The 21,583-nt window shown below is 39.1% G+C and overlaps 1 protein-coding gene across 2 annotated transcripts in view; it reads left to right on the top strand.

The window, feature by feature from the left end:
- The window catches only part of LOC131683369 (neuronal acetylcholine receptor subunit alpha-7-like), a 372,960-nt gene that overhangs the window by 72,987 nt on the left and 278,390 nt on the right, over window positions 1-21,583 (top strand). The window contains exons 2-3 of one of the 2 annotated variants that reach the window (XM_058965291.1): window positions 3,723-4,806; window positions 4,865-5,748. In XM_058965291.1, coding sequence (XP_058821274.1) covers window positions 5,595-5,748 — 154 coding nt within the window. In that variant the 5' untranslated portion in view covers window positions 3,723-4,806; window positions 4,865-5,594. Of the gene's footprint in view, window positions 1-3,722; window positions 5,749-21,583 lie in introns of both variants that reach the window. The other variant, XM_058965292.1, reaches the window with a different exon arrangement.

The raw sequence follows: 21,583 nt of genomic DNA, 5'->3' as shown, positions 1-21,583 counted from the left end.
CCCGACAAAGGGTCTAGTCTGCTCCGACGGAGAATTCCCCAGCGAGAGAGGTTCTTCCGAAACCTGGCGATAGATTTCTCCCGATACCGATGTTCGTTTCCGTGAGCCATTTAGCTCCCTGCTTTATACCGATCTACTAGATCTAGTCCCCAGCGGAGGACCTAGCCTACTCAAACGGCCAGCCAGTAGGTGCTGAGGACCATCCAGCAATTCCGGGTGGAGCGTAGCTTCCGGTTCACTGGCGCCCCAACGACTCACTGCTAGCTATTCGATGCGGTCTACTCGGTCTAATCCCCGGCGGTGGATCTAGCCTACTCACGAGCTATCCGATAGGGTGTCGAGGTCGGTCCGGCGATTCCGGTGAAGCCTAACGTCCGGTTCACTGGCGCCCCGACGACCCAAACCCGGTGCTACGTCGTGTACTACTCAACTGGTTCCCAGCGATGTACCTAGTCTACATCGTCGGAGAGTTCCCTGGCGGCGGAATTATTCTCGAAATCCGATTTGTGGCTTCACAGCAACTTTCTAGCCAATGGCGGTTCTTTGTTGGTCCCTTCGCCACTTCCTCAGCAGCTCGGACACTATACTCGTAACCACTCTGTTGACAGCGTCCCAGGTATGCTCGTCGTGTTACATCTCTTCGAAGATATTGTTGTCACACCAGGTATAACCCCACGAACTTCTTCGAACCTAGGGCATTCGAAGGCCACGTGTTCCGGTGTTTCTTGCACGTTCACACACTTTGGGCAAAAGGGTGAAGGAGCATATCCAAACCGATGCAAGTACTTCCGGAAGCATCCGTGCCGGAACAAAAACTGCGTCAAATAGAAGTTTTCCTCTCCATGTTTTCTATGCACCCAAGCCGACACAATTGGGATGAGTCCTAAGCTTATTTTTTTAATAATCCGCTGAACGGATTTTTTCCTTTTATTATCCTCAATTCAAATCAAAAGGGTTTTATCCGTTTTCTCAATTGGTGGATCTCTGCCATAGCACGATGCACGATTAGATTCCGGAATCCGTAAGTCAATAAATGAAGCAAACTCCAAAAACTTTAAAATGACGATTTTCAATTGCTACCTACTCGACAAACCAGTTCCAAAACTGTCCGTATTTTAAGGGTTTTAGCAAAATTTGCTGTACCGGAAGTCGCCATCTTGGATTCCAAAATAACGTCACTCATCGATTTACGTCATCTACTTGTCGCCCCCTTTCCAAAAGTACCCATATGTTGGAGTATTGGACAATTTTGTTCAGCCGGCCGTCGCCATCTTGAATTTCAAACTGATGTCACTCATCGATTCCCGCAATTTACTTGTCACGCCCGTTCCGAAAATGCTACCATTGTTCGGATTTTAAAAAGTATTGCTCAACCGGAAGTCGTCATCTTGAATTTCAAAATAACGTCACACATCGATTTCCGTCATCTACATGCCACGCCTATTCCAATAATATTCAATATCCGGCATGTACTCGTCAAGTCAGTTGCGAGAAAATCTTGATTCACTTCATGTAGATCTTTAGATCTGTGTTCAAAGACGACCTTAATTGACCTGTGACATTCGTTGAACTTCATACAATATTGAGCATTATGTCATGAACCTCAAAGAACACACAGAGAGAAAAAAAAATCATCAAAACAATACTTATTACGCTTATAGAACTTTAGTTCTGTATTTCGAAAAGTTCTTGAATGATCATAAACATCAATTGGAGGCAATACATCATTTAACTTTGAATGTTGTGTCATAATCTTCCATAAGTATGTACTACATCTATATACGACCGAAAGATAAGTGGATACGCTTGTAGATCTTTGGACCTTCACTGCAGGAAGTCTTGGAATACCTGGAACATGAGTAAATGAAAGTATCTCTTTGATAAAGAATAGTTTTTAAGTTATACCTATAATCATTCAATTTTATAAACTGCTTTTACCGAAGGAAATTCTGTAAGAATGTGAACAGAACTTTATTACGAACTAAATCCCTAATAAGGAATACTTTTTTTACTAACTAATTCAATTTACGAACCCCAGGATTGGTTCGTAAATGGAGGTTCCAGTGTAACCAGTTTCGTGCGACCAGCAATTCCAATTCCAATTCCAATCTTAAAATGTTGTATATTGAAATTTCGCGTAAGTTGCGTTGCGTTGTGACGATGGTTTTAGCGGATTGCATACTAACTTCATCATGTTTGACTGCTGATTATCTAATAAGAGTTGTTTAGGAAGTTGTAAGTAGGAATTCATACCAATCCTACCCATATTAAAACCTCAACAGCATGATAGCCATCATTGCCGGCTGCTCCCCATCTCTATCGCTCACGGGGAAGGATAAAGGGTAGGGTAGGCGGGAAGTGTTGATGCTCCACATACTTAACGGAAGGCAGACGACTCATCAGGCTCTTCCATAGGGGTCGCGGAGTTGGTGGTTTGGAAGGGTATAAGGTCTAGGATTCGCCCCAAGTAGGCGATGCGACCTGCAATGAATTGTTTATTAGTTAGTAGGTAAGTTTGTTTTCGAGTACACGATCACTCGAAAAAGAAACGATCTTATTTAGTTGTTGGTTCTTTTTGAACTCTGGGTAGCCGGCTACCGAGAGTATTCTGTTTTCTAAACAAAAACAGTTTGAACTCCACACAGCTGACGGTGGGAGTATTGCCTAGGAAAGCTAATCATAACTGCGTAATGGGCCGGATCACTATTCATTGCGACAGCATTAAAAAATCGCTATTCCTTTTCTACGATATATTTATTGGGTTGAAAACTACCGAGTGACACGTTGTACAGACAGAGCTATGATAGTTTTAGATGTTATAAATCAAGGAAAGTATTTCATATTTTCCAAATCGGATTGTTTGTGAAATACACGTATATGAATGATAATATTGACATTGACGGGAAATACAAAGGATCGTTAACCTGATGCACGGGCTTGTTAGCAATAACGAAACTCGAAATTAGATTCAGAAAAACAGACGCCGTGAATTTTCAGTGCGTGTTGACCCTTGTTTATCGATACTAGCCAGATTGAAGTCTTATTGGGGCTGATTTCCGAACAACTATTTATTGAGAAAAAATATTAATCGAAGGTTGTATACAAACCGAACTTATAATAGAAAACCAAGAAATAATTTTGAGCTGCCCAAAATAACCATTAACTGTACCGAAAGATTTCCTTTGCAAGACGGATACACTAGCAGCTTCACGCGCGCGTCGTTTGTCCCCCTTCCCTGTCAGCATACGACCACATATCCTAGTCCATCTTCACTAATGCCACTCCCGCTCGAAACGAAACTGAAACAGGTTCCAATCCATCAACCTATCGAAATGAACGAACTGACAGCGGTTGTGGATAGAACCCGACCCAGTCCCAAGTTTAAGCAAAAACGGCAAAATGTGCCCTGTACCCCGGTAGGCACCGCGGGGAGGTAAGGGATAGGAGTTCTGTATCAGAGGTGAATGGCGACATAGATTGGCCTCATGTTGCACTATAATACAGCTCTGCCAACCTTGTCTATTGAAATTTCGCTTACGAACAATTAACACACCATCAATATAATAGACAAGGAATTGCATATTCAACATGACTATCATAAATTTTAAAGAGAAATCGTTAAACTTTCCCTTATATAATTTGCCTAATCTTTTTCTTTTCCAAAAAAAATTATCAAATGCATGAAAATAATGTTGCATTTTTCCTATACATTTCAATTTCAGATCAGGCTGGGATCCAATGCAAACCGGAACGGTTAATTGAATATGACGTGGTCGGAGTGTAACTAGCTTCCAGCGTGAGTACCATCAATAGCAAGTTGAAAGCAGAAAGTGAAAATTATCGTTTCAACCAACAAAAAAACGTACGTGGGCACCCCAATTAAACGAACCGCGAGAAGTCAGCGGTATAAAAAGAGCCGAAAAGTTTCGCGCTCCAATGTGCATCATTGACATCCATCACGGCACACCTGGTGACAGTGGCGGCAGAAATCGGACCCACCGTTGTACTACCATCGAGTCCTACCGAAGCAGTAGGAAGCAGCAGGACGGCAGCAGCAGCCCGAGGGTGATAATTAGTCGTGGAAATAGCAGCAGACCGAGTGGGTGTCACAGCAGTCGAATCATTTCGAATTCGTCTTTTCGTCTGTCATCGCTATCGTCGGCATCATTGCCGGCTGGATCACGGGAAGGGCGCAGCTTGGAATCATGAGAACTTCATCCCTCAGCAGCGATAACTACAAAAACAGCAGCAACTGCGACGTTTTCGACGGTTACCGAAACATCGGAATTGGTTGTGCTCGACAGCAGTTCTGCCTGGAACGATCGATCGCCGTGCTGATTTATCGGGTGAAATTGAAAACGGGGCGAAAATAGGCGATTCGTAGAAAGAACACATACACACACACACAAACAAACACGGTTTAACGTCGAACACAAAAACAAAGCACTGACTTACTGCCCCACTACCGAAACGCCACTCTTCGAGGTCCAATTTAGTAGGCAATTTGGAATTGGAGCCTGGTTAGTCTATCGTACGCCACAAAACCACGGAAAGGGGAAAACGCACACCAAAACAGCAGCTTCCCAAATTAACTGGGAACCCTTCCAAGATAAACACCAGACTTGGCCCCTCGGTGGAAAAGACACGGTATCCAAACTTCGCTAGATTTAAATAAAAAATCTTCCTCGAAATCGTACTGACCGATTAGGGTTCACGGAAATGCGAATAGCAGTCTACCACTCAACCGATTAACCGACATAAGTAGGCGCTAAGAAATTGTATAGTAAACTTAAATTGATCTTGCAAGTAATTGATATTGATCATTAATAAACAAGTAATAACATATTATTCGTAAACATTACAGTATAAAGTTTCATAACAAAAGACAAAGTTTGCTGCAATTCAATAATAATAATATCAATAGTACTTTAACAAATTTTCGACAAATTGAATTCATAATAACTAACTATAAAGGGACAGGAAGTTTAATCCATCTTAATATTAAACAAAACATTGGAATAATATGTTTCGAACACTCAATAATAAACAGAGAAACCTATCAATGAAGATTAAACATCAACTAATAGCATATTGTTATTAAAAATATTAAAAACAAAACGATTCATCACCTAACTAAAGGTCGAGACTAGCGTAAACTAACAAATTTGATAAACCAAACAAATCCCGGTACTGACAAATGGAAGCAGTCCCATAAAAACGAACAATCTAGAAGGATAACACTGCACAAGAGGATTTAATAAGGAACAATCATCAACTATCATTACTACTACGAACACTACTGATACTGCTACTACTACTACCACCACCATCACTGGCACTAGTAGAATAAGACTTGTGTTGCGCAAAACCCAAACAACAGCAATAGCAATAAAAAATCGCATACAGCAACACTGACTGGAACGAACAAAGTAGTAGTTGAGGTGTAGTCATCGTAATTTCGTCATCGTCATCCAACTCGTCATTGTCATTGTCGTCGTCGTCGTCGTCGCCTTCGTCGCTACCATCGCTTTCGTAATCATCAACACCATTATCACCATCATCGTCATCATCACCACCAACGTGGCCCCGTCAGGATGAACCAGAAGATCCTGGTGATCGTGATCAAAATGATCAAAATGATCTCCAAGATCATCATGCTGAGCAGGTATCACAACTTTCGGTGCTACAAGCAGCTACGGCTGTACAAGTGGATCATCGTGTTGATGCTGTTCGCAAACTCGGTGATGGGTGAGTACATTTGTTAACTTTTTTATTATTATTATTGGAACAAATGCAAAGAACGTTGTTGGAGCAAATAAAAGGACGCGGGTTCTGGCTGTCGGCAGACAGTTGTTTAATCAGAGGCTGGTGGTGATAAAGCCATGGTATGGTGAAGACTGTTCAAACTGCTAGGTGTTACATTACATCATTTCTTCAAATATCCCAGGGCTATGACTTGATATTTTGACTGAGTACTGTGATAACTGTTAAACTAAAGGCTCACGTAATATTGTCTCAATTTCAGGATAACAGTTTGAAAGAGTCGCACAGGGTATTCAACCCGCCTGTATCGTAGATCAATACGAAGAATTTATTTGAATATTTGTTCCTATTCAACCCGCTATGTTTATTTCCGATGGTTGGAAACATGTAAAAATACCACCAACCTCAATTTCCAACAGAGTAGAACAAAGTTTTGTTTCATGTTATACTGTCGCTCATTTCAAGTAAACTCCAGACGAAAATCTTGACCTGTATATTCGTGAAATCAGTTGACACTAGGTGCTTGAAGGCGACGAAGGGAGCATCAATTCAGAAGACTGAATTTTAAGGTGCCAATTATAACCACCTCGAAAGCTTTAGCACCTCGAAAGACACAATTAAAAAAAGTTCACCTCAATCGGACATGGGGTCGGGTAGAATGGTTAAAGTTCAAAAATTTTCACCTGTGGAAAAACAGGGACCACATGAAATTTAATAAATCGATATCGTATTTTTGATGTCAAGTGAGATAGAATGCCGTGCAAATCTAGTGTTACCTGGAAAGCATTTTTGTTCAAAAATTGCCTTTATGGGGCTTCGAAAATATTTGAGTTGAGCTGAGACTTAGATCTGGAAAGGATTTGTTTTTATTTTTTTATGCTAAATGTCCTAGAAATAAATAATAGAACTAAGTCTCAGAAAGGCAATTTTTTCAAAAATATTTTTTTTAAATTCACCAGATTTCATTCATTCCGAAACATGGCATAAAAATACAAGCTCGATTTTCAATTTCAATGGGTTGGTGCTTTCTCATGGGTGAAAACGTTTGAACTTTGAGCGATTTGCGCAACCCCTTAGTCATGTCCGATTAAGGGCAAGTTTTCCATAGACCCTTTTTTCCGAGGAGCAAAAATTTTTGAGCCGTGTTCAGTTTGAAAATTCAGGATGACCACAAAGATTAGCGCCCTACTGTATATGAAGACCAGTGTACCGAGAAGATAATTTTTCAGGAACTGTGATCTGGTTGGTGAACGGTCTAAATCATTAGATTTTAATTACCAGACCAAGACCGTCACGACATTCCATTTATGACATTACTCACATTTTTGCACACGAGAGTGAAACAAATATGCTTTTGTTATCTTTTGCTGACAAAGATTTATGCACATTCTTCGAAGTAAATCGGTAGCATTCAGTCATACATCAAGTGAAGATAGCTGACCACGTTTTTGCTTTACTATCCTCTGATTTATCTGTCAATTTATTATATTTTCAGTAAATTCTGCCTCTTCCTTCTTATTCGTATCACTTAAAAATAAAATGGTAAAAGCTTGATAAAATGATGAAAAAGCTTGATAAAATGATAAAAGCTTGGTAAAATGAATGTTAAACAAGATTCTCCATCAAAAATGTGACTTCCCGTTTGAAATCATACCCATTGAACTCGGTTGGAGCAAGCAAATTACGTTAATGACGACAAGCCTTTTACGAAGGACTACCGCGCCTACATGCCCGCTCATAACGTTGAGGTCGACGGCGTTGTCACCCATTCGAGTTTGTCAAGCATGGATCGACTGAAGCATGAAGTTGGATATTTCCAGGATCTCTTGCTCCAGTGAGCGAAGACTATGAAATGCAATCGTATTGGACGGGATAAAATGGTGTGTCCCTTCACAAACAAACCGTGAACGGGACAAATGTCGTATCGGATGACCTTTGGCGGGATTGTGTTGCGTTAATTACATCTTTTACGACAAGGATATTCTGTCTGTTGGACTATTTATACCGCGTGTCATGTATTTGCAGCTATGCACTAAATACAGACAAATGGGACATATTGCTGAAAAGTGTGCCTACTGTGGGAAGAGTCCACACCATGTCCCGAATACAAACAGCGCCCGAGAAAGCTACGCCATTCACCATGACGAATCATTATACGTTGTTGGCTTAGAAATAGTAAGATTTTTGTGAGATTTCTGGTAATGGCTTGAATTTTTCTCATGCAAAGCTGCCAAATTTACCAGCTCGAGCAAGCTCTAATACAAAACCGAAGCAAACAACACCTAGTCTCAAACATTTTGAGGTTAAACAAGGAGTTTGCAGCGCTTCCAAAAATATTATGTGACATTTAAACCAGAGATTTACGTTAGTGCAGGACTGATTGGACCTAGGTTGCGCAACGACAATTTTGTGATATTATGGAAGGCCTCCCGACATCGAGGAGGCTGCAGTTTTCACGGGACGGCATGGGGTCTCAAAGATAACTGAAATTGAAATTTTCGTGTCGTGCCACTTAAAAACGTACGTTGGTTATTAATTAATGTACTTACATTTGAGAACAACACAATTTATTGTTAATAAATCTGAGAGGGACTGACAAGGCCGTATCGTGGTCTCCTGGCGCCTTTGGTAGAGTTTCAGTTGGTGTTTACATTGACTGTTTTCAGCTCGACTTTCGAACAATATTTCAGTGTATACCTAAAAGTAGCACTCCTATTATGATATATTACGTTTCAGCACTCTTTTTAGGTTGGCGCCCTTGGCGGAGGACAACCAGGTCAACCGTAGACTGTGTGCCTGTTGGGGCCACACTATGCAACCAAGTCGAAACGACTTTTTCTTACAAGCATGTATACAAAATAAACCTTTCAATTCAAGATTCTGATTACCATGCCTGGATTACGGCAAGTGCGTTAATATTTTCGACGGAAAAGCGCAATCGGGATACATTCAACTTCAATTCCATAACAGTACGCTCGCACCTTACGCTTAACTCCACTCATTAGGTTCTGTAAAACATCTGGCTGCAGCTTCTGTACGACATTTAATTAGTGACACTAAGTTAGATCTGGCCAGAAGATCGTAGATTCATCGTGTTGCTGCAACAGAGGAAGCAGATGCTTCTATAGACACTCGTTGAGGTAGGTCTCCCCGTTTACAGTCCCGCAAGACACGAAAGGCGCACTCCGTTTGCCACATGAGCAGATCGCTTGCCAAATCATGTGTTTAATGAAACTTTCAACTTAACTTTGAAAGTTTGTTCTTCTTTACTTTCTCCGGAATATCAAATTTGTGCTGGACGGTGAAGAACAGTAGTTTCGGAAGCTGCCGGAAGTCCGCCTTAAAATAAGTCTCATCATCCATGATGAGACGATAGGGCTTCGGCAGCATCTGGGTGTACAGTTTTCGGGCCCGTGATTTTCCTACCGTCTATTTTCTGAACGAAATCGAAAGACTTTGACCGATTCAACTTTTTGGCCCAATCCCTGTCCGAAGCATTGGGATTCCACAATGAATATTGGAGAAGAGGCCCTGGTCAACCGCCCTGGTCAACGCAACTTTATCGCGATGCTCTTACAAGAGCGCTGAACGGCACTGACGTCCATCTTACGAATCCTGTTGATCAACTGCTTCGTATCCTTGGCCCGCCAATGATTTTTCTACATTAGAGCACTGAGAGAGCCGAAAAAATCCTCAATGGGACGGCACTGTGGCAAGTTTGTCGGGTTCTTTTCTTTCGGCACGTACGGTATCTTTTTCTGCTCAAGATACTCCAGCGTCTAGTCGAACAGCTTTTTCAACGCTTCCTTTTTTGTTCTTCGTCATTATCTTCGCCGGATGGTCGTTACCGGCCTTCTGTTCCTCGCTCAGGGATGCTAGGATACGGTAAACTGTACTCGGGCACGTTTTCGTATTAAAAGTTGTCCACCGTAAACTTTTTTCCACGATGACCATGCGTTTCGTAAAACCGTACAACACGCTCGCTGAGTGCTTGCTGTTTCGACGCCATGTTTGATTGAACTGACAGCACCCTAGCGAAAAGAAACAGGCCACCCATTTCTAGGGAGTCGAGAAAGCAATTCTCTTTACTTAATTTACAGAAAGGTATTGAAATCATTCTCATTTTTCCATGAACACCCGTTAGACACTGCTTGCGTCTAAACTCAATTTCTTATCAACACAATAATAGGGTTTCATTCTTCTCACAATATAAGCACAATCGGCATGCCTTTTACATCAGATTGGTGCAGCGTAGTTGTAGTGAGGTCCGTACCGTCTTTACGCATGGGCACACTATTTTGAGCAAAAACAGTGAAATGTATTGTACAATACGTATACAAAGCTCGAAAGGCATCAAGCACAGTGGCAAAACTTGCACAAGAATGTATACAGAAAATGGAGGAAGATGATGTCGAAATCCGCTACAAAATGCTTGTTTGGCAAGCGGTTTGCGGATGTATCAAATATTTAGTTCTTCGTGACTTCTGGGACTGTGAATGGAAAAATATGTATATGGAAGGCTCCAACAGTGACTTCTGCACTTCTTGAGGCCTGGTACTGAAACAATAATGTTATTGTTCTACTACACTCTGCCATACCAAAAAATAGGCCACCATCAAAGCATACCTTTGCCGCAAAAAAGTTTAAAAATACCCGACGTTTCGGCCGTTTTTGATGGCCTTTTTCAAGTGCTAAACCACCCGACATCCGACTGTTGGCAATCAACAATTACGACAAAAACGAATAAGAGAAATTTCCTTTGAAAAAGGCCATCAAAAACGGCCGAAACGTCGGACAATTTATAAACAAATCGTTTGCCTAAATTTTACCGACTGAGAAAGCCGTAGACACCTGTTAAAATTCCCGTATCCAGTCGTTACAACACCTAAATTTAAAAATGCCTTTAAGAAAGTGTGATTGAAATTGTCTTCACAAATCAATCCGATCTTTACTCTAAATTTGATAATAGGAGTCAAGGCAATTGCGCGTAACCTGTAGGGTATTTGAAGAACCCTTAGTATATGGTGACCTATGTTGCATGTACAATTTTTTTCTATTGGTTCCAATATTTTTGTCACAAAAATTCTTGCGCTGTCATAATTCAGTTTTGCTTTGCTGAATTCAAAATCTAAATTTACGGTAAAATGACAAACGCAGAAACATAGTATGCGTCACAATGCGTGCAAGAATCAGAATCAGGAATCGGATTATATTAGCTCAAATGAACATTCCCTGTATATAGTCGGGGATTTGTACCTCAAGCCAACTGAGCTCGATGTGTTTTCGATGTGTTTTCTGATGTTTTACATGATTGGCATTGAAATGAATTGTACCACTTATATTTATAGAGTCAGGTAATTTCGATGTTTCGTTATGAAAACATTTTAAAATTTGTTTACGTAGCAACTATGGTATTTAGCATTTGTGCTTCCGAATGGTAAAAATGCTAATTATAGCTATAATTCTAAGTTATTTTCCGTCGGTCTCTGTCTGCATTGATGGCCTATCACCAACACCAGAGAGGCGACTCTTTCGTTTGAACCATAGACTTACCATTTTGCTGGTAACTTTGAAATAATTTTTTGAGTCGAGAAATTCAACAGACCAAAAATATCCCAAAGCTTCAGTCCAGTCCCTGGTAAATCTAATAAAAAACAACAACATATCGTGAAATAAATTTGTTATATGGGTCACGCGAAGTGATAAAAAAAAGATGCAAACTTGAAATCGACCTTCACGGATTTGAACCAAATTTTGAGGAATTGTTCATCTAGGATCAATATATAATAACCCAAATTTTTGTGTCAATCGAACCACCCCTCGGGGGCCATGGGAGCACCCACCGTTTTGACAAATTTCCAAAACCCTTGAATTTCTTTTGATTATATCTCCGGTTCTATTTACTCTAGAATCAAACCGTAAGATGGTTTTTGAAGAAAATTGTTCAAGGATCTAAACATATATTATTTTTTAGCGGCAGTGCTGCCAACTATGCGATTTATTCAGTTAATTATTAAAAGTTAATTTGATGTGACCAAACTTACCAACTCAAATGAACGGTGTTGCGTCTCTAAAAACTGTCATTAAATTTTATTTCCATCCTGTCTCCGGTTGCGGAATTACAGGTTGTGGAGTGTGGTCACAGAGAAAACTCCTATTCAAACCGATACCACGATGAAAGCAATATTTTTGCTAAAATAGGATCATCTTGCATTTGCAGTTCTATGTTATTTGCGGTTCATCGAAATCTTGTTGGCCACATTGATCACCGTAGACGGTTTTGGAAGTTACTGGAAAAATGGAAAATTCAAAATTAAAAAAACACATCAGTTTCTCGAAGATGGTTCAGCCCATTTTCACAAACTTAGTTTGAAATGTAAGGTATATTACGCCTATAGGCTGCTATGAAATTTCGTACGAATCGGTTGTGTGGTTCCGAAAATACAGAATGAATCGTCCGTTTGATGCCAAATGTCCTTAAATTTATGAAACGTCAAGATCCACAAAAACGATGTTATCCCCAAAAAAATTGTGAAAAATAGACTTTTTGGGACTGTTGATTTCGCACATTTTTGCTAGTTTCATAGAGAATGGTTAAGAATTCGGCCGGACTTTCGACCTTTTAACCGAGGCCCGCAGGGTCAAGGCTCATTACCATTCGATTCAGTTCGTCGAGATCGCAAAGTGTCTGTGTGTATGTTTGTGTCAAATAACGTCATTCAATTTTCTCAGAGATGGCTGAACCGATACGAACTCAGAGATGGCTGATTTTGATACGATCGCAATAAAAGGGGTGGCAAATTAAGCTAGCACCGCCACTGATATGATTCAGAAAATACATAAGTTCACTTCAAAAACAAATCAACGTGTAAGTTCACATCAATGTGAAAATTTGTCCACAGTTGTTGTATTTACCCGTTGGATGAGGCATTGCGTTCAGTCATGAGACAGATGGATGGTATAGTATCAAGTATTTTTGAATCCCAAAATTTCAGTTTTTTTGGAAGAGTTATGTTGTGCTGGTTGTAGCGTAAAATTACCAGTTGCACTATAATTTAGTTCAAGTTAGTGTTGGATACTGATGAGACGAAATCGAAACGCAAATTCCATAACTAGTTTAGTTGTAGGGTTTGTGCTCTTCACGCGTAAAGATGGTTTTAAATAATTTTCTCCCTAATGGAGAAAATATAGTTTTTACCTAAATTGCTTTTCACTAGCACGAGAAATATAGCATAGTGTTTCATTGTTGTTAAAAATAAATTGAAACTTGAATCGAAATGTTGGATTGTCGTTTGAATTGGTTCAATAGTAATGAAATACCTCCTTTCATGCCACTCTAATGCTCTTTAAACATCTTGAGACACATTCCACGCACTTGTATCGCTTACCTCATGAAAATAAATCTGCTAATATAAGTAAAAGTTTTTCTGAAATATGTTGGTATAGGTTTAAGGCTCCCAAATCATAGATATATAGACATTTTTTAAAAGAATTTTATGACGCTCGTCAATAAAAACCAGCAATATATTTAGGACTCGTTTTTAATAATTGAATAGATTTTCCCGTACCACACCAGTATGTTCGTAATAAAATTAATTTGGAGTAATCTGAAATGCCATTTTATTGTATACATATTGTACAAAGATTTCATCTTTGGACGCAGATTTTTTGAGTGAATGGATTGCCGAATAAAAGGGGGGGGGGGCAAAAATTGACCATTTTTACGTTGTCCCCTAACGCAAAAATCATGTTTTTTTTTTAATTTTTTCACGAAAACAATGCACGATATCTATGAAATATTTTCAGAAGCTATTAGTACTCATCAATATCTTTCTAAAAATGTGCTATTTGTATATAACAAACTTTGAAATCGTTCTTTCACAGGGGTGCATTGAAGTGTTGTCCTCTAACGCTTTCCGTTACATTACGGTAAATCCTTCTGCAGAGATACTTTGGGAGCCTACAGAACAGGATATAGACATAAAAGATATAAGTTACCTATTTCAGAAATAGCGCAGCCGTTCAGTGATATGAGTGGCCTAAGGGGTGGAAGGAGAGGGGGGGGGGGGTTATGCCATTAAGGGGAAGGCCTACCTTATAATATCGCGAAATAATCGAGTTTTTATTACATCTATCAATGGATAAACTATCTAAGAATAAATCAACAATTTCGGAACAGGGTTCAAAGATATGGAATGGAACGCAATATGCCAAACAAGTATGAGAGCGCATGGAAGAATTTGGTCATAGGGAATAACACTCACTTGTCCTCCTTAAATATTATTTCAAATTGACGGGATAACACTGTTCAACACACGATCGGGGAGCAGAATACAAAAAAAATGGCGAAAGTTTTAGGTCCCAGGAAACCCCTGGTGAAGAAATTTTTGAAAAATATTGAAACCGTGCTTCACAGTTTAAAACCAAAGTTTGGATGGAGAACTAGGGGTGTTCAAAAGACAAGATATCAATGAAAATGGTCATGTTAAATTTTCGCTTAAAGTCTACCATAAAATGATTATTACATCGAAAAAGTAATCTATGCAAGTTTTTAGCTCAATCGGACATCATTAAGGGGGTACGGCGTTTGAATATTGTTTACATAATATAAAAAAAAACAAAGTACATGAAAAGTTGAAAATCAAAAAAAAAAATTATCAAAATGTGTCTAAAAATAGCATGAAACATCAGCATCTAGTGTTTTGAACAAATGAAAACCGCTGAAAACAAATTATAAAAAATTTTTAGATCTAAGGACTTGGAAATTTTTGAACAAATGATTCGAAAATCGAAAATTTTTTTTGTTATGCCCTACGATTGAAAAAAAATTACCATCGAACTGGGCTTGGTAGCAGCACAAATAAAAAGATGGCAGGGAGTTGGGGTTCCAACTAAATCACCGTGAAGGAATTTTTGAAAAAAAAAATGGAACGGGACTTCACAGTTTAAAACCAAAGCTTTGTGAAATTTTCGAAAATTTGCATCTTTTAAGTGAAAATGGACATTTTTGATCGAATTTTTCCAACGTACTGGGCTTGGGAGCAGAACAAATAAAAAGATGGCGGAGATTTACGGTTCCAACTAAATCACCCTGGAGAAATTTTTGAAAAAAATTGAAACGGGACTTCACAGTTTATAATTATTGACCACTTGGAATAAACCAAGGTTTGTCTTTTCGGAATTGATGTTCTTCTACATGAACTAAACATCGTAGTTTTTATAGCACGTTAAAGTCAAAATTTTATCGAGGATACGCATTTCTCAGAATTCGCAAATAAAATATACAATTTCACGAAATTCTCCAGTTTTCTATGATTTAGATAATTCAGTGACAAGCCGGCCAGCTGACCCATAAGACCCCAATTGTGTGCAGATTTTTATCAATTTTTTCATACTGTAATATATCTAAATTTTCAAAACGATGCGTCTTTCCCTTCTTTTCCCAAAATCGCGTAAAACGGATGCATTTTGATTAATTTCCGCAATCATAATTATTAAGTGCCTTCTTGCAGATCTATTGTATATATAGAAACGGTTGAACAAACGCCAGAGGTTGTACTGGAAGGGCGATATTCTATTTCGAAATCTTTACTTCAACCATATTACTGGTTTTTCGCGACATTATATACAATATGTAAATATCATAACTGCTTTACTGAGTATAATCGTTTGACAGTCTTACCTTTGCTGAGTTGCTTCAGTGTCACAATTGTTTATTTTTAACGCAACAAGAAAATAAATATTGAACCACCCTAATGACGTTTTTTGATCTGCCCTAATCAACAGTCAATTTTATTTTCAAGATTTTATAATGTCAAAAAACAAAGTCAGTGCTTTAAAATTGCTTGAAAAAACTTATTTGGTCAACAAAATGAAAATGTGTTGAGTCACCCTAATAAACAGTTAATTTTATTTAATATATTTTCCGATGTCAATAATGTATTCAACTTACCAAAACTACTTTCTATACCGGGCCGCACTGTGGTATGCGGTGTGGCCTGTTCTCAATCCATATTAATTTGATTTCTAAATATCATTTGTCAAATACACATGAAGGTGAAACTAGAAATACATCTAGTTTGGCATTTCAAGTCTTTGTTTTGAGTTATTTACATGTCTAGAGGTAATATACTTCGCTTTGTTTGAGTTTCAACAAACACTTCGGTTGCGTTAGGGGACAACACTTCATATGCGACCGTTTGTGTTCATTTTGGTGTTGTCCCCTAACGCAGCGTTTGCAACGGTCCTGAAAAAATTTTCATGAAAGCTCGAAAATCTAAGTATACAGTATTGTTTTGTGACTATCGATGATCAAGTTCCTAGAACAAATGGATGCTCTAAAGTTTGAGATAGAGCAGGTTTTTTGATAAATACAAGTGTAGGTTGGAAAATCAATATTTTGCTCTGTTGTCCCCTAACGCGACATTTTCACCTCTCAGAATGAAATGACAACCTGAAAAACATCGAACCCATAACATTGACGTTGTGTTAGGACTTTTAAAGTATTCAATTAAGTGTTTTGAGCGTACATCGTAGGATTTTTCAAACGACAAGCTGTTAACAGTTGCATAATGCGTGCAAACGTTGTCCCCTAACGCTGGAATGTGTCTTGATGACATGGGACACAGACGGTTTCGAGCTGCTACCGATCTGTTGTTATTCAAACGCTAAAAAGTTATGAACAACTAAGTTATTTTTTTGAAATATGGTCTATAGAATAATTTTATATTCGAAGTGCGAAGCCCCCAAAATTCCGGGGCCCTTGGCGCTATTGGTGAAAACCGGAAAACGCTTTTAGTGCTGACTAAAGCTTCGCCTTTCAACAACGCTAATAGTTTTTCCTCAACTTAATCCACACGAAGAACCTTAGCAGCCAATATAGAACGCAAAAATGAATGCAATTTTGAATGCTTCCAATTTACTGATTCCATCATATTAAATATTTCAAACATTGCCCACTATATAAGAGTATTACACGGCTTGTTCACCAAAGCTATTCCGAACCAATCAACCGTGGTCCATTGAAGGCACTCACAATTTAGTTTCGCCTTCCGGACTTTTTCAAGCTCATTTCAATATTTACGTGAACCATCGACCCTAACACGTTAAACAAACAACGGAAAAAACGACGATCACCGTAATGACCAGGGTATTTTTCGCATTTTACTACCATTAGAGCAGTCGACGGATCTGACGTGAACCATAACCAACCTGAAATTGAGGTAGCATTGTTACTTTTTTCACATACATAGCTATTAGCAGTACTCAGCAAAAGTACTCGGGGCATTTATTTTTTTTTGCAACTAAATCAACGATTCAGTTCAAAAGACACTCCATCCGTAACCGTCCGGTTTCGTCAGCTCCCGAACGAAGCGATGTAGGTGGACGCTTTTTGAAACAATCCGGTTCAGATGTGTGCACCTACCTTCGAACACACATATGCGCATACAATCACAACACACAAAAAGAGCCATTCGCCGTAAGGTAAAATCCTTCACATGAAAAAAAACCGTTTCCATTATGGGACCATTGTTGCCGAGGGAAAGCGTATACATTCCTTCTAGGAAAGCGCTTTCCTTCCAGCACGCCAAAGTTGAAAGAACAACAGAATTTTCAATAAGAAATGAAAATATTCTCTTTTTCTCTTGCTTCGAATGTCAGTTGCTGCTGCTGCTGTTCGGTGGGAAACAGTGCCTAGTCTTTGTACATTATTGTTGTGATAAAAGGAGGCGGCGGCAGCGGCAGCGTGCGTCGGGCCAGGTTTGTGATCTTAGGGCCCGGGCTATAGCCCGTAAAAACCCGTTCCCGGTTGCTGCTGCTGTAGGATGAAGAACTTGAAGGGGAAAAGTTTTGCAGCTTATTTTGTGGTTCCACACCCAGCTCCCGGGATCCACATCAACTGCGCACCGCTATACCATCCCACCCGGGCCCACCGAAAGTGTTGAGCGGAAAATTGGGGCTCTTCACTGTTAGTGCGATGTTTCAAAAGGAACAACGAAATTTCTCAGCACCTTCCTTACACCCATCCACCCAACCAACCAAACGACGGAGTAGGCTTTGGTGCCTAGAGAAGGTAAGGATGGGTAATGACGGTGCGAAGGTAGCAAACTCATTACGATAATTGAAACATAAGCGAATACCTGATTTACAAGCATCGTTCAGTCAACGAGTTTTAATTCGTTGTCTCAACGTTGCTCATGGTGTGGTATTCTGCTGTATAGGCACAGCGACGCTAGTAAAGTTTTGTTCAAGTCGGTGGGAGTGGAGTGTTAAAATTAGGTTAAGCTGTGTTGTGTTCGATTTGTGCTTAGTAGTATGTGGCAGGAATTGAGGATATTCATAAAGATAAATTGAAAATTAGGGGAGAGTGTGAAACGTAATCTTAAACTTTCCAATAGAGGTGTCTGCAACAAATTGGGGATATCGCACACAAAAAATGCAAATAGCAACGTACAATGTACGTATAACGATAAGGCTACAGTAAAACCCAATCGAAATGGCAAGCAGGAATCAAAATAAATTGACTCGATTGGCACGTCTTCCATGTTATTCGGAGATGCCTTGCCATGTCGTCTCATCACTTTCCTGATGGGGAGGGTAATAGAGGTGAAAGAGAAAAATTAGAGAAATGGAAAATGACACAATACAATCACACCACAAAACAATGAACAGCATGAATTCTTCACTTCCGAAGTATCCATGAACCCTACTAATAAAAACTATAGCGCTTTACGGTGTTAGAAACAATAGCATATCCTTGAATAATAGCATTGAGAGCAATTTTCTTACTGCAGAGCAGTTACATATCAAATGACATTAACTACCATAATCGGATTCATAAAAATCACACGAATAATACTCAGCACGCTTAGTAGAATTGTGAATAGTCATCACCATCAAGGCCATCCTCTGAAGATGGTCTAATTCTGATTGGATTGTCGAGACTTCTCCTTTCTGCACCACACAAGGCACCCTTAGGCCAGTAATGGTCCAACAATTGTTAATACACTTGGGTTTGAGTTCCCAAGATTAGCTTGACTACATTAGAAATTACCCCATCGAATTTAACTTGATCAGCGACAACAATATCCATGTCAAAGAACTGCAACGGATGATTATTTGGATTTACTGATAGCCCAACATTAAGACAACATTGCTCAACAACACATAAGGCTTGGCTTGCTACATCAAATCAAAAGTGTGTTGATGCAAAGTCCGGTGATAATTATATGATAAAAATCGGCGAAACCTTATGTCGGAAACCCAAGCTCATTAAGTTTCCTCAACAAGCCATCGGCGACAAGGTTCTATAATAATGGTGACAGTATACCAACTTGACGACATCCGCAGATAACCAGTTTCCTTTTCTCTACTTGTCTTAACGATGAGCACATATTTCGTTTGCTAAGCATTGCGTGTATCCAGTTCATGATATATTAGGGTATTTCATGGCCTTATGTTGCTTCTAAAATGGTTTCGAAAGACACGCCTTTAATATCAAGAAAAACGCCTAAGCTTGATTGCTTATACGAAAAAGCTTTTTAAGTGTTGTAGACAATATTGTGTAACCGGGTGGTAGTAGACTGCCCCCGCATGTTGCGTTGCATGTAGCTCGTAACAATTATACGAGCAAATTCCCAAGAATCAAAACTACCTGGAGATAACTAAAAGGCTGTCGTCGGTGATACAGCCTGGAAAGTCTGTGTCAAAGAGACAGTTGAGTACTACATTTACGTCAAATGAATATTCACCATTAGCAGTTCTGATCGAACTGACATGAAAGTCTTTCGATTTCGAAAATTACTTATTTCATCTGCTAGTCTCGTTGAGACTTGAGACATTTGTGTAGAGGCTTTTCCAACCACTTCGCTCATAGGATCGAAGGATATTTCTGTATGCTTTGCGAGCCAACATAAATGTCTCCGCTCCGTCCCTGCGTCTGTGATTCCAATTTCTTCTACATAACTTTTCTAACAGGTTCGGTATTCCACTGAGGGGTTTCTCTAGAAGCTCGCATAACTCGACTCGAAGCGGATAAGCGACTTATGTGCTGCTACTGTGAGTGAGTTTGTTTTATCTACCACCTCATCTAAGTCCCTTGGAGATTCATTCGTCGGAAGATACCCATAAAACTTAGTGAGCAGAGAGTTACATCTTTTCCCTGCCAGAGCGTGCAAATTTTGGGCTATTTCCCACATTAAGTACATTGAAAGCTCGAACTTTTTTTTTTATTTCATATTTGATTCACGTTACATTTTTACGAACTAAATTCGAAATAACCAACTCTTTTCTACGAACCAAGTTCTTAAAAAGTTTGAATACTTGCAGTACAGCTAACTGTTACTAATAAAAGTTGAGTATTTTCGGAACGGAGTGCACGAGCACGTAACGAAAATCGAGTTTTGGACCCATTTTGAAAACCACTACACTACACTACAGAACATCAACAATACAGATATTTTCAGAATGGGATTGACAAGTAGATGACGGAAATCGATGTCTAAAGCCATTTTAAAATTTTAGGATTACGACTTCCGGTTTAGATAAAATATCTATAACTTCAACGATATGGGTATTTTCGGAATGGGGTCGCGAAGTAGATAACAGAAACTGATGTCTGAAGCCATTTTGGAAGTCAAGATGGAGACTTCCGGTTTAGATAAATTCAATATAGACGAATTACGCGCTAAAGCGTATACAGAGTTGATGGCACCCACTGAGATTTTAATGAAATTTTCTGTACATGAAGACTTTATCACAAAAAGCCACTTTGCATACTTTTTTTTTCCAAAAATGATCTAGACTGTCTTTTGACAAGGGTGAAACATTTTTTTTACCAATTTAGTCTAAAAATGACAAATCCTTCAAAAAATGTTGTAGGATGTGTTGATTATCACAAAATTAGTCAATTTTTTAATAAAAATAATACAAAAAAACCCACCGTTGACTTTTAAGAAATTTTGTTCCAAGATAGGTAATTATGTTCCCTACCTACCTTCAAAAATATTGTTTTGGCGTTATTATACAGTTCTTCGAGTTCTTCTGACATTTTGTTGTACTGTTCAGTGGATATGTAGCAGAAATTTAATTTTGTGATATTTTTATCAGTTTGTTCAACTGCCCAGTCATACAACTCTCGGGGAGTTGTTATGGCATTTCCATAGTCGCGAGCAACACTGGCTCTTTTTGCCATGGGATGCTGCAATAAATACTTTGACTGGAATCTACACAAGCTGGCGAAGTTTTGCCTATTTTTGTATTGTGCTGCTGCTCCATCAGACATAAAATAAATTTTAGAAAAGTTTGTCAATTGTTTCATAAAATTGATCATTTTTGAAATGAACAACTGAGCTGCAGTCTTCCAGTCTTCATTCAAGTTTGTTATGAATATTCTATTCTATTCTATTCTATTCTAACCCTTACACAGCCAGTATTGAAAAGCATCCTGGAAAACACTGCAGTTATTCTTTAGTGTTTTTCTTGTCAACATTAATATTTGAAGCATATTATAATATGACGCAAATATTAAAACGGCCAGGCCTACTGTGCAGAGTTGGGTTTGAAGAATTTTCAATATTATACGGCAATTGAATTATTCATTTAATGAACAATTCAACCAACGAATCGTTTTGAAACTTGAATGAGGAAGAAACGAGGACAACCGTACCAACCGTTTCAGTTTATAGTGGGTTATGATAAAACGTTGGGAGTGACTTGGCTAAGAAGGTTAATGTCACTCCTTTGGTCCTTTGGGGTGGGACAGAGGTATTTACTCCTTGGCCTGGCTATTGAGCCTAGGTTAAAGGGCCTTTACTCGCTC

The sequence above is a fragment of the Topomyia yanbarensis genome, chromosome 2, assembly GCF_030247195.1.
Source record: "Topomyia yanbarensis strain Yona2022 chromosome 2, ASM3024719v1, whole genome shotgun sequence".
Classification (NCBI taxonomy): Eukaryota; Metazoa; Arthropoda; class Insecta; order Diptera; family Culicidae; genus Topomyia; species Topomyia yanbarensis.
This window is presented reverse-complemented; position numbering and strand designations above follow the sequence as displayed.